Source organism: Lynx rufus, unplaced genomic scaffold, assembly GCF_022079265.1.
Source record: "Lynx rufus isolate CCGP_SWC_20201006 ecotype Redwood Valley unplaced genomic scaffold, mLynRuf1.p SCAF_8, whole genome shotgun sequence".
Taxonomy (NCBI): domain Eukaryota; kingdom Metazoa; phylum Chordata; class Mammalia; order Carnivora; family Felidae; genus Lynx; species Lynx rufus.
Window position 1 is genome coordinate 21,213,457 of NW_025814896.1, and position 18,760 is coordinate 21,232,216.

Below are 18,760 nucleotides of genomic sequence, written 5' to 3' on the forward strand. Positions count from 1 at the left end.
TACAGCCACTGTGGAAGACCGTTTGGTGGTTTCTTGCAAAGCCAAACATAGTTTCACCACACAACACAGCAATGACACACGTTGGTATTTATCCAAATGAACTAAAAACTTATGTCTAGCAAACGTCTGTACACAAACATTTGTAGCAGCTTTATTTATAATTGTCAAAAATTAGAAGCAACCAAGATATCTTTCTGTAAGCGAATGGATAAACTACGATACATCCACACAATGGAATATTACTTGGCAAAAAAATGAAATGAGCCATCAAGTCATAAGAAGACATGGAGAAACTTTAAATGCATATTGCTAAGTGAAAGAAGCCAACCTGGAAAGGCTACCTACTGTATGGTTCTAACTATATGATGTTCTGGAAAAGGCAAAACTGTGGAGACAGTAAAGAAATCAGTGGTTGACAGGGGTTGGGGGAAGCAGGGAGGGGAGGATGGCGAGAGGCAGGGTATGGTGGATTCTTAGGGCATACTGTAATGGTGGATACACACTATAACATTTGTCAAAACCTGTGCAATTGTCCAACACAGAGTGAACTCTACTGTAAACTACGGACTTTAGTTAATAATGCACAGATACTGGCGCATCAATTTCAACAAATATACCACACCAATGCCAAATGTTAATAACAGGGCGAAACTGGGGAGGAGAGGGACAGTTGGGGTATGGAGGAGCTCTCTGTCCTTTCTACTCAACTGTTCCGCAAACCTAAAACCGCTCTACTAAATAAAGTCTACTAACTTTTTAAATGAATTTTTTTTGTTTTCCCCCCTAATCCCTTTTCTTCTTGGAGATCTTGACCTTGCCCACGGTTTTGTCATCCACGGTTATTTTTCAGGAACGCATCCCCCAGAATGGCAAAGATTACTCCTTTCTACATTAGCAAGGACGGTGAGCCTGGTCTTCTTGTCTATACCACAACACTTCTAGCAAGGGCTGGGGCAACACCCTGTAACCAAGGACACTATTAATATTTCTGCAGTCAAACAGAAGCGTATTCACACCACGTGAAATAATTAAAGACTACAAATAGCCATGTTGTCAATTCAGGCCAGATTTTGCTACTTAAATGGATTTGCTACAAACATACAAAAAAACCTTCTGGTTTTCACTGTTACTTTACTCTGAAATCTTATATAAGGAACCGTGAACCTGTAGCATGTGGCAAAGCCTTCCAATTTTTCTTTTTTTAAAGCTATCTCATCAGTTTGTTCTTTTAGATGATCTTCTAACGCAGCAACATAACATACACGCATTTTGCATCTCTTACTAATTTTTTAAAGTTTTTCCCTGAAGATCTTGTACACCATTTGGGTAACTTTCATCCATATCACAACTGTAAATAGAGTACTTTTGTACTATAGTTTTAACTGGGTATTATAGCAACAGTCATTGATTTTTGTACTTTTCTGTGTGGTGATCTCAAACTCTATTTTAAACGTTTTATTGATTCCTTAGTGATTGTCTAATGGAAGTCATATTATCTGTAAACTGTCTTCTTTCCAATAGTTTTTACTTATTTCGTTTAGTATTTCACTGACTTACTCGGTTTTGATATTGTTCTATAGCTACGTAAGATGTTGCTACAGGGGGAAACCTCCCTGTACATTTTTGGGGGCAACTTTCTGTTAACCTGTGACTATGGTAAAATAAAAAATTTTCTGGACTAAAAAATTCTCAGTATTCAATAGTTGTCAAAATAGATATCCTTTGCCTCTGATTTTAACAAAGGGTGCTTCTAATTTCTCATAGGCTGCCATTTACAGATCTACACTACTAGTCCTGGTTTAGTTTTTGTTTGTTTTTGAAAATCCTAATGAATACTGTCCTACTGAATATTGACTTGTTTTATTTATTGACCTAATAGGATCAAATTATTTTCTTAATAGCTTACTATACTAATATTTCCCAGTAATAACTAAGTCTCCTTGAGTCTGTAGGATAAACCTTACTTGGTTGTGGAAGGTAATCTGCTTGATACGCTGTTGAATTCAGTTTTACTAGCACTCTCCTTAATACTTCTACACATATATGCATAAGTAAGATTCGTTTACAGCTTTTTTGTATGTGCGTGCTGTCAAGTTTAAGTTATTAGAGTTATAGGCTAAGATTCATAAAACATACCAGGTAACTTTCTTTTTCCTATGTCCTGACACAGATAAGAAAGCATGAGAATTATTTTCTTGACAGCTTAAGACATCAACTAGAATAGATAATATGAATGGAAAATTAGAATTTCAAGACAGTGCCATCAGGGTTCTTACCTCCTTTTCGTCCACAGAATGTAATAATTTTCTTCTAGTATATTCTTATTTACTGCTTCTACTCTGTTCAATTTTCTCCATTAGGAATATCACTAATCATTTGCAGGTTGTATCTTTGTTCCTTGCCTTCCATATTTGCCACTGTATTTCTCATTATTTTCCTCTCTCTTCTCTTTTCTTCTGCATTTTAAAAGTTTTTAATGTTCATACTCCCCATCACCAACTCACTTTTCTATAACACAGAATGTTTCCCATCTATGTGCTGAAATCCAAAATCAGCAATGTTGTCCCTGCTTTCCTAAAAAGTTACACGGCCTTCAACCAAGTAGCTGCTAGGGAGTGAGGGCAGGGGACAACTTGTGCAATAAGCAATCTCTTGCCTGGCAATCTTGAGCTGTGTTTTTCAAAACAAAGAGGCCTTAGTACTAACCCCAAATCCACCTCAGGCGAGCTATTTCACATTTTTGAGCCTGTTTCCATAGTTGCAAAGTAGGGACAGTACCACTTGCCTTGTAAAACCGTTTTAAGGATAATGGAATTAAGAATAATGGCAATATTGGGGCGCCTGGCTGGCTTAGTTGATAGAGAATGTGACTCTTGACTCTTGATCTCAGGGCTGTGAATTCGAGCCTCGTGTTGGGTGTGAAGCCTACTTTAAAAAAAAAAAGGAGAAGGGGAAGCAGGAGGAGAGGGAGGAGGAGGAGCGGGAGGAGGAGGAGGAGAGGGAGGAGAAGGAGAGGGAGAAGGAGAGGGAGGAGGAGGAGAGGGGGGAGGAGGAGAAGGGGGAGGAGAAGAGGAAGAGGAAGAGGAAGAGGAAGAGGAAGAAGAAGAAGAAGGGCAATATTTACCTTACAGGCTGGCTTTGGCTTTGTGCTAAGTACAACATGAAGCATCTTACACAACCACAATGAGACAGGCACTTTTATCATCTCCATTTTATAGACGAGGAACTAAGACTTGGAAAAGCTGGGCAACTGCCCATGACCATGCAGCTGGCAAGCAATCTAACCAGTCTGATTGCAGAACCTGTACAACTTAAGTTCCTGGCTCACAAATACTTGTTATTTTTTAAAAGCGGCGTGAAAGAGCAGAGTCCGTTATAGCCCATACCTTTAGTAATAAACGTTGACAGGGGAAGATTTTTAACATTCTTTTCCTCATTACCTGTAGATTTCATTTATATATGTGACACGGGTCGCACATTACTCAGGAAATTTCAGAGCTGGATTTCAGAGCCCCCTCAGTCAGAACTCTGGAAGGATTCATGGGACACACATTCTGGGACTTGTATAGTAAAAACTACATACAGCACCACAGAATTTCATTTACTTACATGCAGAGTAACATTTATTTAATTCCTCCTATCCTCACTAAAATGTTTTAGCAATAATCGACTCAGTGTTAATCTATGAATATATTTACTCATAGAAGTTTAGGAAAATTACCTTCAATGCTTCTAAGGACAAAAATCCAAAGTGTGAAAGGAAGAGGCGTGCCGTTTGGAATTCCTGGGCAGGAGGTGGAGGCTTACAATCTGTAATCGGATCAGGGAAACTTCTCTTCTGCAATTCTTCCTCACTTTGCTGTTCAAGGTGCGTTTCGTAAGCTATCTGCTGAGCCATGCCATTCCTTAATTTTTCATGTCTCTCTTCTAACTGAAATAAACCAAGTATTTCACTTTTTTTTGGAGCTACCATAAAAGTAATCGGATTAATCTTAATTTAAAAGTGAAAACAAAGGTTTAAGCAACAAAGGCAATGAAATACTTTTCAGTGATCAACACTGAATTTTAATTCAATAGAGTACGCAACCAAGCAAACACGGTTTCAAAGTTGCAACAAATACCAAAAAAACTCCCCTATAGCCTCAGAAATTATGTCCTTCAGCTCCTCGCTGTAAATGAAATCATTCTGTTTCTGCTTCCCCTCCAACAGGCAAGAAAGGGGGCAGCGCTGTTGCTGTCACCCCCTCTTCCAGATCCCTGTCCACCTTCATCCTGCAGTGGCGGCCCCCTCATGTTTTAAAGTCTTCATCCATATGGATTACCCCACCCTCCTCTCAGAGATGCTCCCTGACACCCCTGCCTCCCTTCCCATCAATCCTAGTTTAAACTCCTCTCTGACGGGCAATGCTCCTTCCAACAACCTAGCTTGTATTTCTACCACCTCTTGTCAACCTTCACAACTTTGGCCATCTATAAGCACACTCTGTACCTCAGCCATGCTGTACTTTAAAGAGCTAGAATTCTGAAATTCCCTTCTCCAACCATAAGCCTCCTTCCTGCAGCCCTCCCACACCTTCACTCCCTGAGCTGTGCTTTTTCATCACTGTGAGCATTCAATCCCTTCTCCCGTTTTCCCAGGCCATTAGCATCCTGGCTTCATCTACCTCCCACCCAAGCCTAAATCCCAAATCAAATATCTTAATACCCTCTTCTAAACATATAAATGGCTGTCTTGTTTCTTACTCTTCCACATTCTTACCTCTATCAATCTCCACACCACTCCAATTTTTTACTTATGCCTCCAGATCCCAAGGACTTCTGAGTAAAGTCAGCAGAGTGAGTTAAGTAATTTCACTACAGACGATGCTACTTAACCTGGGCTGGGCTGCCTGGCAATTTTAAGAGCCATCTTTTATTCCCTATATCACTGCTGAGAACTAAAATTAAAATTTACAAAAGCTCCTTCATTTTCCCTCCTTTTCACCTTTAAATGTCTCTGAACCTCCACCTGCTATCTCCGTCTCTCCCGTCTTGCCAGAAATACCGCTTTCCTAGACACAATCACATTAAGACTCTTGACCCTACTGCCTCCAGGGCCTTACTCTATTACTTATAATGTTCCCAGCCCATCTTCCAGTGTAGCAGACATAGGCCCTTCTCCACTGCTTCCTTCCTTTCCACCTCTAAGCATGTTCACATTCCTCCCATCCGTGAGTTTAAAAAAAAAAAAAGAAAGAAAAAAGAAAAGTAAAAACTAGCCTTGCCTTGCCTTAGCTAGGCCATTTCCTCATGCTATTATCCACTCTGCATACTCTCCTTAACTACTAACAGTGTAGTTTATGTTCACTGTGTCTCAGTAACCATTCACCACCCAGACCTCTATACTCTGTCCCCAACTTTAACACTTCTTTGGACATGCTCTCAAAGGTCACCTGCACATTCATGCCAAAATCCAGGGGCCCCTGCTCAGGGCACCTTCTCCCTGAGCTCTCTGGCTGGTATAAGCAGCCTCCATTCCTGCCCTTCTGTTCTCTCATGCCCTGACAGACTTCTGTTCCCCACTTCTTAAAATTCTTTTCCTTTGACCTAAGATACCAATTACTTAATATAATTGTCTAAATTAATCTAAAATCACATAAATTTTTCCTGTCCTCCCAAACCTGCCCTTTTCCTACCGAATCCATATTTCTGTAAATAGCACTGATACCTCCTTTGTCACTGAGGTTCGGAATCTAAGTTCTTCAGCTCTTTTCCTTCCCTCATCAATCAAAGACTGCTTGGCTCTGCCTCCACAATACATTCCATCTGCTTCAACTTCCACTATCAGTCAGCTCGCTAGTCCTTCTTCTCCCCTGCCTGGACTGTCATCAAAGTCTCTAAATTGGGTCTCCCTTCTCCAATAGCCTTCACTGCAGTCTGATCATGGCCCCATCCTGTGGACACCTACCATGGGCCAGCCCAGACAGCCCGGTGACTCCTAAGAGAGTCCAAGTCCTTTCAATCGGCCACAAACTACACTTGTCTTACTACATGGTAACCTGGATGACAGAGATCTAGGTCATCTTAGGAATCATCTCCAATAACACCAAAAAAAGCAGTGTCTAGACCGTGGCGGTTGTTCAAGAATGTTTATAGTCATTCACTTAACAACAGCTGACAATATCTTACTTCTTCAGTGACAATTTCATGCAAATCTGGAATGCTCAGATCTGCTTTCACAAAAGGAATCTTATCCACCTCTTCAGGAAATGGTCGATGTTTGACAGTATATTTAAATCCAACATCATTTTTAGGAATTGGACGAGGTTCAGGTACAAAAAGCTGTTAAAATAAAACAGATAATGTTATGCGTATTACATTTGGTGCCATCTGTAATGACGTGTATTTCCCTGGTCTCTTAGATGCCTGTTTCGCTAGGACTACCTAACACTGGCACTCAGTGAGGATCTGCAAATACCACTGCTAACACTAACGGTAAATAGCTTGCATACCAGTGTACTCTTTCACTTTTATAAAAATGTTCATCAACTGAGATTTTCTGACTGACAAATGGGCTGTATACCTCTAACTGCCCCAGGCCTGACTCTCTCTTAATAAGTGGTAAACCAATGGACGAGACAGTTCAGGGATCAAGGCTCAAACTTCCCTCTGTCCCAAGAGTTCTCAAATCATCCCATATAACAAAGTGTAAGTTTACGTCCTCTGGGCCTCTCTAGACAGTGAGTTCAACTGAACACCAAATCTAGATCCTAATGGCTCCGAATCCCTCCAAATTGTAATACGTATTAAAATGTGTATTAGCTGTGCAGCTTCTGTTTTCACATCTGAAAAGTGGAAATAATCCATCATAAGGCTGTTGTAATGATGAAATAAAAATGTATTCGGTACATATTAAAGCATCTATAAATTTTAGTTCCTTTCTTGATCTCCTCCTTCCTCCCGTCTTGAATGCTGACCCAGTGGCCTACAGTGCCGCTGCCAGAATGTGATCTGCATGATGCACCAAGCGAAAACAGAGGTGTGCTCCTCACAGGGTGACAACACATCTAAAAGCGACACCTAGGATGTTAAATGATTTCAGACCCGTGCTCCAATTTTGTGACTGTCTCTCTTAAATACCGGGGACACTTTATGAAGTGATGTTTTAAAGAATTTTTAGTAACATAAGTAAAAGCTTATGCTGTAATAAGTGAAAAGAACAGTATACAAAAATGACTCAAATTCTATTTAATGTTATCATGCACAGAAAGGAAAAAAAGATTGTAAGGAAATCTACTAAAATATTAAGAGTGACTACTTCTGGAAAGTGGGAGTACAGATGCTTTACAATTTCTTACTATCTGAATTTTCCAACTTTCTCCCATGAGCAAATTTTACTCACCGAATTACAAATGTTACAAATAAAATAAACTATGCCACTCCAAATAAGATTTCAATTACACAGCATATTTAAAAAAATTACAGAGCACATTACCAACTATACAGGAATAAATCACAAAAATAATTTGAAACTAAGTCCCATTATCTGAGAGATCAAGAGTCTGGCCAAATTTTTTTCATTTATGGCATGTACCTGAGTTTTGTTATATTTAACACTGCATAAAAAAAATGAGGCCACAGCTCAGAACAGTACTTCTTAATCATAAATGGATGTGAGAATCACCTGGAAAGCTTTCTGAAAATACACCTGCTTTGAAGATGTCTTTAAAGAGTAATTCAGTGGATCTGGGAATTACGGGCTCCTAAGATGATTCTGATATGAACCACTGACTGAGACCCTGGCTAGGATCGAAAATATTTATTTTATTAATGAATTTTGTTGGAATGTTATTTAACCTTTAAATCATAACACACACATGCGCACTCGCATGCACACATTCGCTCACTCCTAGTCACTTCCCTGTAACTTCTAACGGATACCTTCTGATTTGCTTTTGCTCCTCTGGGTAAAAGGCAAAGTTGTTGTGCCCAAGCAAGTCTTCCAGACATTCCCCGGACCAGCACAGTGACAGAGGGGAAAAAATCATCTAGAATAAAATATTGGTGTAAAAAGTTTTTATTTCAGATGACGACTACTTAAAATACACCTGTTATCAACCATAAAGCCTCTAATAATCAAAGCCCTAGCACAGTGTTTCCCAAACTCTCATCCTCTGTGTACCACCTCTGTGGTTTCTGCCATATCCTCAAACTATAAGTACTTATCTTACTTTCTATCGACCACTTTCTTTTTCAAACTTAAGTCTGTTTCAAAAGGAAACTGTGTGTCTTTAAATGAAAAACTGAATTTTGGTGTGCCAATAATGTAGTTTTGAACCATGTGTTTAACAATACATAAAACAATGTTCACCAACATGCTAACATTACCTCACATAACTCCATTTTTGGGAAACAAATACTAGCCAATACTCTTAACTTACAGTATTGAGAACAACCTAAGTGCAGACAGATGGATATTTGAAGTGCTGATGTTGCATTCACCCACACCTTATGCACTCGTGTCCGCCACAGGCAGGCACTGTTCCATCCCCACAGAAGTTCAGGGGAAGGAAATGGGGGGTGGGGTGTGGGGGGTGGGGTGTGGGGGGTGGGGAGAACTCAGGATGGACTTCCTGAGTGACCCAGGTCCTCCTTCTTATTCCCTCCTTTTGTCCTGATGTGGAGTTAAACTTTTTCAAACTTTGCTTTCTCACTTCTTCTGTTACACTGTTACAATAAACTATTAAAATGTCCTTGTAAATCTATAAAATCCCAATTGTTTGTATTTTTAGTAGACTTCCAATGCAGTGAAATGACTGGGAATGAGAGTACGTAGGAGAGTCCTAAAGAATCTCGAAGAGGGCTGACACTTACCCCTCCGGCCAGGAAACCCAGAGGGGACACTGGGATTTTAGACTCCTTAGCAGTTGGCTTGGGAGTAGGAGGCTGAAGGAATCATGAATAATAGGCACAAGCCAGGGAAGAAAGTCAAGCAAGCCCTACGTCTGGAATAGAGAAGAAAGAAGTGCATGCAGGAAAGAGCTGGAATCAGCACTTCTGGAACTGGGCAATGATTAAAGGCCCCATCTATTTGACATTAAAGTCACTGTATCTTACCACCACACAGTGGAAACTTGTGATGGTATTCACGAATCTCTGAATGATAGGGAAATGTCTCACTTTCATTCTATAGATTCATGAGATCCTACTCATATGGCCTCAACAGAATTTGCACGGGACCGTAAGAGTCTGTTCACCTCTGTAAAGGTAACAAGTCTTTAACTACTGGCAAAATCCTATACTGTGCGTAAGGACAATATAAAGGGACAGAATGAGGCTCAGGAAATTTGGACACTAGTCCTAGTCATACCATGTACTTTTCAAATAACCCTGAATAAGTCACAGGCCCTCTCTGAGCCTCTGTTTCTTCACCTGTAAATCAGGGAATTGAACATGAGGTGATTCCCTGGATTCTCTATGCCCCAAAATTCTATAACCGTCTCTTTCTCATAAGCATGAGAAGATGCTTCCTTTACACACTGGCTGATTCTGATTACCAACAGGAAAAAAATGTACTTTGGGGCACCTGGGTGGTCAGCTGGTTAAGCACCCGACTCTTGATTTCGGCTCAGGTTACGATCTCACGGTTCGTGAGTTCGAGCCCTGCGTTAGGCTTTGTGCTGACAGTGCAGAGCCTGCTTGGGATTCTTTCTCTCTCCATCTCTGCCCCATCTCCTGCTGGCTCTCTCTCTCTCTCTCAAAATAAATAAACTTGAAAAAGTATATATATACTTTGAGTAGCCTGGGTTGCAGTGGTAATCTACCTTGAGACAGCTTATAATTGAGAGAAAGTTGAGGAGGGAAACAGTGCATGTTGTATCAGTGGAATATCATTAAAGGGTTTTCATGAGGGCACTGGTATGGTCAGATCCATATTTGAGGAAGAATACAATGGTGGCAGGAAGTAGGATGGAGGGAAGGGTAACACATTTTAGAACCGGAAGGAGAGGGATGAGACCAGGTAGGAAGCAACTGCAATAATCTCAGTAAGAAATAATAAGACCCTACATTTGGATGTATTGGGAGGGAGGCAGAGAAAAAAAAAAGATTCAAGAGTCACTGAGCAATTGGACACCAATTATGTAAGGGAGAAACAGGAAGGGGCAGGCCAAGAGGACTCCTCAAATTTCCAGTCTGTTTGGGTGGCACCATTAACTGAAAAAGAACAATGTGGAGTGGGGGCCAGGAGAGGAGAAGGGCAGGATCCAAAGTTCAAGACGAATAACAGTAATTTTTATACATGGTAAACAAGAGAAAATACCCCATTAAAACAAACTTTTTGTAGAACTACTTTAGTTCTAGTATTTCAGATACATAAAAGAGCCTCTAAAAGATTCTATTTACTATGTATATTCTATTTTCTGACCCTCTATTTTTCAGTCACTGTAGCTAGAAGACCCTCTGACAAATGCGAAGTTGCTGTGAATCTGCAGTTGTTCCTGTAGCTACAGGTCCCTGACCCTGGAAGCAGCCTGCTAGCAGGGAGCTAAAACACGGTGATTTCGCAGTGGAGAAGACCCAAAGTGCTGGAACTTACTCTGTTCATTTCCAAGAGGTTGCTCCAGCATTGCCAGGATGACACTATTATCCAAGACAAAGTACCGGAAACTATGTTTATTTATGGTTGGCAGCCTGGAGTACTTGATCAAAGTGGTCTCATTCACCAGACTACAAGGAGAAGCGGGACCACTGGGTGAAGGAAATGCGCCGAGCAACTGCATAATACTATGGAGAATGCAAAAGATAACAGTTAATCCCCAAAGCAAAATCTTAAGTTTACCTCATGCATCAATGTGCCCTTCTGCTCTTTTAAGTGACCACAGCCACACTTCCTCTTTGCAAGTCAGATTTACTCCCTGGGGCGGATGCCTTGGTGTGCTGTCCTGCCTCCCAAGACTGAAAGATCCATTCCCCCAGATGCAGACATGGTGGCCACAGCTTGCAGGTGAGAGTCCCTCTCCAGGACTTGCTCTCAGCCAACAAGAACCAGCTCACCCAGAATCACAGCTTCGTCCTGGGACAGCCCACAGCCAGCGAAAGGGCAAGGGCAGTGTGGGCGTCCAAAGCCCCAGCCCCTGGGCCCTAACCGGAGAGAACTCTCAACGGCTAACCCAGCCCCAGAGCTCTTCGCTGCACCTGCACGCATTCGTCCTTGCCTCTGCTCAGTCCTGCTTCCTTCACCCCCTCTAGGGACTGATCCTAAAAGCATTTTCCAGTAAGATTCTTGCAAGGAAATTTCTCTCAGAGCTTCCTACCCAGGGAACCTGACAACCATACTTCCAAATCATGGAGCTCCTAAAGATATATTTAAAAAATGTTCTGTGTTCCAGGTTTCAGGGTTATGCTAGCCAAAGCATTCTAGACCTAGAAAAGGACCCAAAGACCCACCAAACCTCCACTTTTCAGATGAGGAAATTCAGGCTCAGACATGATACGTGATCTTTAAGTAACCAGAAACCAGGGCCTGCTGCCTTCTCACTGTGCGGTCCTGAGTAGACATTATCCTTGTTTTACAGATAAGACTGGAGGCACTAATAGTACATCTCAAAGAACTACTGTAATTATTAAATTCGAATGTATAAGAAAAAAATGCCTCATAAATCAGAATTCAACTTAACAAGCCTTAACATTCAGAAATGTTTATGTCCATAGAGATTTCTGCATACATTCAATTAATAACCTCTATAAGGCACTCACCATGAGGCACTGGTCTACATACATTCTTTACACACATTCTTTTATTGAGCTATCAAAACAACAGATAAGTACAGATAAGTACATTATTCCCATTTTAAAATGAAACAATCGAAGCACAGAGAGAAAGTCTCTTTTAATGAAAACATAAAAATTTTACCTTGTGGTCCTAATATCACCTGACCCTTCATATGCACTTCATTTGGAAAACGAATACTCCCCAACACCATTTTTGTCATCTCGATCCTTGAGTAGTAGCCTCTCCCTTTCCCTTTCATTCTAGTACCGAAACCCAAATATCTCTGATATGGAAGGCAACATTGCTCAGCAGATGTTTTCCATCCATTTTCTCTTCTCTTAGAACTGTCCAAAAATCTCAAAGACCAGGAGAATCTGATGGTGAGTTCAAGCCTTTAAGGAATTGTCAAAAACGGGTGAAATACCAGCAGACTAGAAACAGGAAAACTTGACTTTGTTTTTCTAAAATGGGGCAGAGACAGATGTCGCAAAATATATGGACCATTGGAGTTTGTGGTGTTCCATGCAAGATTCACAGACAGTTATCAAATGGGCTGCTGGCAAGGAACAGGTTACTAAGATCAAATCATACCAGCCTAACCACATTTTCTCTTCTTGACAGTGACCAGACTGGAAAGGGGGAGAAATATGTCTGAAATCAAGACATGCAAGTATTTGACAGTGTATCAGGATAAACTTACAGACAACATTAAAAAATCCCGGTCAACCTGAATGAAAATCTCTGATAATGTGCTTTGTGAGTCTCTTTCCAATGTTTTCATCAGTGTCTTTGACTAGGACACACAGAACAGGCTCATTGACCAAAAGTTGAGCTGCAGAGTTAATATGTCAGAGGAAAAGTTGGGATCCAAATAATGAGGCAAATCTTACACGAAGAGATCTCAGGTTTAAATGTAAAGTTCTATAGATACAAATACCCCCAAACAAGGAAGTACAGGATGAGAAAAGCAGACAAAAAGTAAACGTGTGAAAGACTCCAGTTTTAGTTGACGACGCAAACTATCAAGTTCTCAAAAACCCAATGCGGTCGCCAAGTACATTTTAATGAAAATACAATATCCTAGAGAGTGTAAAGATCACCCACCCTCACGGAGAATATTTTACTCAGCAAACCACCTTTAAGAGGTACTTAGTCAAACCCAAACCCACACCATTGAGAGAAGAATGACCAGGACGATAAAGGTACTTGAATCTCTGTCATATGACAAACAGCTTAAGGTACTGGCAGAAACAAATCACCATCTTCATAAGCATTACCTTCAGATGTCATTACTGCCTGGAAAGAGGATTCCACTATCAAAAGTTTGAATTAGAACGAATGGGTGGAAGCTAAAGTGGGAGAGTTCAGCTCAGTGTAAACATCGAGTTTTTAAAAATAAAAATGAAATGGGAGCCTCAGGGGCTAGACTATCACCAAATTAGAGGCCGAATAACCTGGAAGGCCTTACGAGTTGCTTAAGCAGAGGGGCTGCCAAAACGACTTGCAAGAGTCCTAATTCTGAATTTGTATAGTACACTAAGGAGAAAACACCCAACTAGCCAGTCTACACTTCATAACTGCCTACTATTCTGAGCACTGTGAGAAGTGTTAAAGAAGGAAATGTGGACTCTACCCAAGTTGGGGAGACGACACTAGCATGTATCAAATATAACCAGATACGATCATGACAGTATAGAATTCCGTGCTGTGCAATCGGGTCTGACTGAATGAGCACAAAAGCACAGAAAAGAGTCATCATTCAGAAGCAGAATAACCAAAGAAGGTACCATGGAGGTAGCTACATTTGATATGAGCACTGAGCAGTGAAGGATGTGACCGAGGGGAAAAGACAGAAGTCCTGAAACCCAGGGAATACACAGAGACAGGTAAGAACATGCCTGGTTCACAGCCACAAATGGCCTGCCAGGTTCTATTATGGCAGAAAGGATGTGCTGAGAAAGATCAGTGTGAGTGGGGACAGGATAAGGAGGGCCTTGACAATTAGACAAGGAGTTCAGACAACATGGCAGGAAACAGATCTATTCAGTTTTCAACCACTCGAGCAGCAAAAAAAAAAAAAAAAAAGTGCCCAAGGATGAGTTCAAAAATGGAATGCAAGATGAACAGAAAGGGTGAGATTAAAAACATAGAAATTAGGCAAGAAGTGAGAAGAGTCTAGACTAGGATGCTGAGGTTAGAGGGGACAGAAGAAATACTTCCAAAAATAAAGTCCACTGGACTCAGTCACTGGCTTCACATGGGGAGTGACAGATAAAGCAGAGATAAATCAGGAAAAAAGCTAAAGGTCTGTGTTTGTATAGCCGAAAACCAGCAGTGATACTGACATAAAGCAGTAATTTTGAGGGAACGAAGAGCTCTGGTTTGGGACAGGTTTCATGATGACAGTACTCTTCAGGGCACTCTTCAAGACTGGTAACTGGAAATACCATTTGTGGAGTTGCCAGCAGTGACAGGACAGCTGCAGATAAAACAGATGAGTCACCTAGATAACCGCTGGCTAGGCTGCCCAGAAGCATCCCAGGTTCACTCCTCATTCTGAGTACATATCCAATGCTCGCTCTCCGGCATACTCTCCTAGGAATGCCCTACCCAGGCTAGGATTGCAGCAAACTGACTTTTGTAGGATACAGAGTTCTCAGTAAGAAATGCTCTCCCCTTTTCTTTCTCTCCATATCCTTCTTACTCTTTCAGGCACACATCAAGGCTCAGTTCTTTCATAAAGCTTTTCAGTCTAGCCCACCTCTCATATGGTCTTCCCTCTGAACTTTTATTATTTCTAGTACTCAACCGTCTGTGTAAGTACATGCTTAAACAGCTGCATGCCCATTTTTCTGATTTTCTAGCTAAGAGCCAAACCTCCAGAGGTGCACTGGAAGCCCACTTAGTGCAGTGAGGAGGACTAAAATAAAGCATGCGTGCTTCTAAAAATGTACTAAGTGACCAAAGCCCGTGAAGAAGAGAAATAAATCCAACTTGACTGTGCCTGCCCCAAGTTATGAACAGATCACCAAAAAGATTCTGGAATCTTGGTAAGGGCTGATCTACGTACAAATCTGCAAGGAGTTTCCACCAATGGGACGAAGCTAAAGCGGGAGAGATTTCGGCTCAATGTAAACATCAAGTTTTTAAAAATAAAAATGAAACTTTTATTAGACTATCACAAAAGTAGAGGCTAACGAAGGCCTACCACGTTATTAAGAAGACCAAGATGAGCCAACCCAGACTGACTGGACATCCTCCTTCCCTCTATTATGTTTTCTGGGTCTTCATCCACACTTACCTTTTCATAGGCTCCATCTTTCCATCTGTATGTGATTCCGATCTTCCCCACTTAACTCTTCCCTTCAGTCCATAATGTGCCTAAACTGTCTTCCGTCCCTTCTTCCACCGTCCTCACTTACCAGCCAAATGTAAACTCTCTCAGCTCTTTCTGCTATTTCTCTAAGGTTCCGACCTGTCTCTATCCCTTCACAACCAAAATGATTAGAAAAGAAATCTCTTGCTTTCTTCTTAACCACTCTGTATCTAGCTTTTGGTGAAACTTCTTCATCCATCCTGTAAAAGTCAGGTCCAGTGTCATCTTGATTTCCCTCTATCTGGAAGTATTCATTTCCTCCTGCCAGCATGTTATTATACCTCTTCTCTTGCAGCACTTATTCTCCACCTAATATTATAGCTATTGTGCTCATGTCTTATCTGCCCTTTTGGACAAGAAGCTCTTTGAGGATGGTGGCTGAATCTGATTTATCTTTACAATCCTATTATAAGTTCATAAGGGGGAGCTCATAAGTCCTGACTGAATGAACGTCTAATACATACTATAAATGTAACAGAGTACAGACCACTAAGCGAAGAAGCAGGAGACCACAGGCAGATCCCTTCTCGGGACTCAGACACCAAAGTGAAGAGATAAGTAAGGCTCTCCAAGATCCTTTCTAGCTCTAACATGGTAGGACCTCGATCAATGCCAACTAGCCCAGAAAAATAAGGACCCAAACTCTCAGCCCCACGTCCCTGGCTTCTTTTAAAAGGTCCCCAAGACAAGTTTTTCTTTTCCATTATTTTCTAGAGAAAAAGTATCTTGACAGGTTGCATCGCTTAATGCTGAACAACTGGGGAGGAGAAGAAACAACAGGGATGACAGCTAACCCCATCCTAATTCCTAGGCACAATCCCTGTGCAGTCACTTTCATACCATGTTAGGGTGGCTTCCGCAGCATCCTTTACCCTCATAGATGCGGGGTTTGGCTCCTTATCTCCTTTGTACTTGACCTCTTGCTCACTGTTCTTGGACTTACTTCCTGAAATTCCCAGTTCCACAATCTCCAATACTTCCTTAAGACAATCCTAGAAGCAGGAAAGGCAGATCAGTTTTTGTAATACACCTGAGAAGACAGGGAAATATATCAAAATACTAACAGTGGTGGTATTTTGCTGACAGGCTCCAGTTTCTCACTTTCATAGGTGGATATTAATTTCACAATAATAAACTTTGCCCCCACCCCAATTTCTCTTTAAAGAACTGAATTTGAGTGTTCAGAATTAAATAAGTAATGATAAATTCCATACTATTTTATCAGTCACAATTCTTATAAAATTACCACAGACAATAAAATTATGAAAGCCCAAGTTAAAGACACAGAACAGTAATTCAGTTAAACCTAGAGTGGTTTAAGATACGTTAGATTTTCCAGGGGCGCCTGGGTGGCTCAGTAGGTTAAGCGTTCGGCTCAGGTCATGATCTCACGGTTTGTGGGTTCGAGCCCCACGTTGGGCTCTGTGCTGACAGCTCGGAGCCTGGAGCCTGCTTCGGATTCTGTGTCTCCCTCTATCTGTCCCTCGCCCTCTCAGACCCTGTCTGTCTGTCTCTCTCTCTCAAGTTAATAAACACTAAAAAAAAATTTTTAAAATTAAAAAAAGGTACATTAGATTATCCAAGGGGAAATTTCAGTTACTGACATTTTTAAGCAATTCCTGGTATCATAACTTTAGAAGCCATAATGAAAATAACTAAGATTTGGGGCACCTGGGTGGCTCAGTAGGTTGAGCATCTGTCTGACTTCAGCTCAGGTCATGATCTCATGGTTCATGAGTTCGAGCCCTGCATCAGGCTTACTGCTGTCAGCACAGAGCCTGCTTCGGATCCTCTGTCCCCCTCTCTCTGCTCCTACCTCACTCATACTCTATCTTGCAAAAATAAACGTTTAAAAAAAAAAAAAAGTGAAGATTTAATCAACAGTATTATTTTAAGAACTATATAAAGCTCTCCATAAATATTCAATGAGCCTGATAATCTCTTATTTATACTATGAATTCTTGATAACTGCCTATCTCCCTATAAGGAAGATATAACATGGAACAATGGCAAGAGAAATCAGCCTAGATACCTGTGCCTACTTGAAAATGGAACACATGTGTGAAATGAATTTTTTTTAAGGAGGCTTCATGCCCAGCTTAGAGCCCAACACAGGGCTTGAACTCAAGACCCTGAGATCAAGACCTGAGCTGAGATCAAGAGTTGGGACACTTAATTGACTGAGCCATCGAGGGGCCCGAAATGAAATTTTTATATACAGGCAAACTTTACGGCAATTTATGCTCTAGTTTTGCAGCCGGGATACCAACTGTCCTTTGGAATTTGGCAATGGGTGACCAAAGTGCCCACTGGTCATCTTGAGGCTACCACATCCTTTCAAAAAATAATATTCTTAATACTTCAGATAAATTAGTCAAGATTCCAACTTTCTTTCCTTTTATTTTCATTTAAGAGAGAAAGTACATGTGCACGCGAGTGGGGGGAAGGGCAGAGAGAGAAAAGGTTACAACTTTTTTTTTAATATTTATTTTGTAATTTATTGTCAAGTTAACTAACATACAGTGTATACAGTATAATCTTGGCTTCCGGAGTAGATTCCCGTGATTCATCACTTACATACAATGCCTATGCTCACCCCACCAAGTGCCCTCCTCAATGCCCGTCACCCATTTTCCCTACCCCCCCTCCAACCCTCCACCCCCAACAACCCTCAGTTTGTTCTCTGTATTTAAGAGTCTCTTATGGTTTGGTTCCCTGTTTGTAACTTTTTTTCCCCTTCCCTTCCCCTATGGTTTTCTGTTAAGTTTCTCAAATTCCACATGAGTGAAAACCTGTATCTGTCTCTGACTTATTTCACTTAGCATAATACCCTCCAGTTCCATCCACGTTGTTGCAAATGGCAGGATTTCATTCTTTCTCATCACCAAGTAGTATTCCATCACACCACATCTTCTTTATCCATTCATTAGTTGATGGATATTTGGGCTCTTTCCATACTTCGGCTATTGTCAATAGCACTGCTATAAACACTGGGGTACATGTGTCCCTTTGAATCGGCACTCCTGTATCCTTTGGATAAATTCCTAGTAATGTTATTGCTGGGTTGTAGGGTAGTTCTATTTTTAATTTTTTGAGGAACTTCCACACTGTTTTCCAGAGTGGCTGCATCAGTTTGCATTCCCACCAACAGTGCAAGAGGGTTCCCCTTTCTCCACATCCTTGTCAACATCTATTGTTTCCTGAGTTGTTAATTTTAGCCACTCTGACCAATGTCAGGTGGTATCTCAATGGTTTTGATTTGTATTTCCCTGATGATGAGCTATGTGAAGCACCTTTTCATGTGTCTGTTAGCCATCTGGATGTCTTCTTTGGAAAAGTGTCCATTCATGTCTTCTGCCCATTTCTTCACTGGATTATGGTTTTTCAGGTGTTGAGTTTGGTAAGTTGTTGTTTGTTTGTTTGTTTGTTTTAATTTTAGTTTGCTAAGGTCTTTACAGATTTTGGATACTAACCCCTCATCTGGTGTGTCATTTGCAAATATCTTCTCCCATTCCACTGGTTGTCTTTTAGTTTTGTTGATTGTTTCGTTTGCTGTGCAGAAACTTTTTATCTTCATGAGGTCCCAACAGTTCATTTCTGCTTTTATTTCTCCTGCCTTTGGAGACATGTCA

The 18,760-nt window shown here is 41.0% G+C and overlaps 1 protein-coding gene across 2 annotated transcripts in view; it reads right to left on the minus strand.

The window, feature by feature from the left end:
* RALGAPB (Ral GTPase activating protein non-catalytic subunit beta) overlaps nt 1–18,760 on the minus strand; it is a 90,167-nt gene that overhangs the window by 20,717 nt on the left and 50,690 nt on the right. For both annotated transcript variants that reach the window (XM_047069482.1, XM_047069481.1), the window contains exons 18-22: nt 15,969–16,120; nt 10,577–10,764; nt 7,921–8,027; nt 6,169–6,321; nt 3,722–3,931 (exon numbers count right to left, since the gene is read on the minus strand). In XM_047069482.1, the coding sequence (XP_046925438.1) occupies nt 3,722–3,931; nt 6,169–6,321; nt 7,921–8,027; nt 10,577–10,764; nt 15,969–16,120 (810 nt within the window). The remainder of the gene's footprint in view (nt 1–3,721; nt 3,932–6,168; nt 6,322–7,920; nt 8,028–10,576; nt 10,765–15,968; nt 16,121–18,760) is intronic.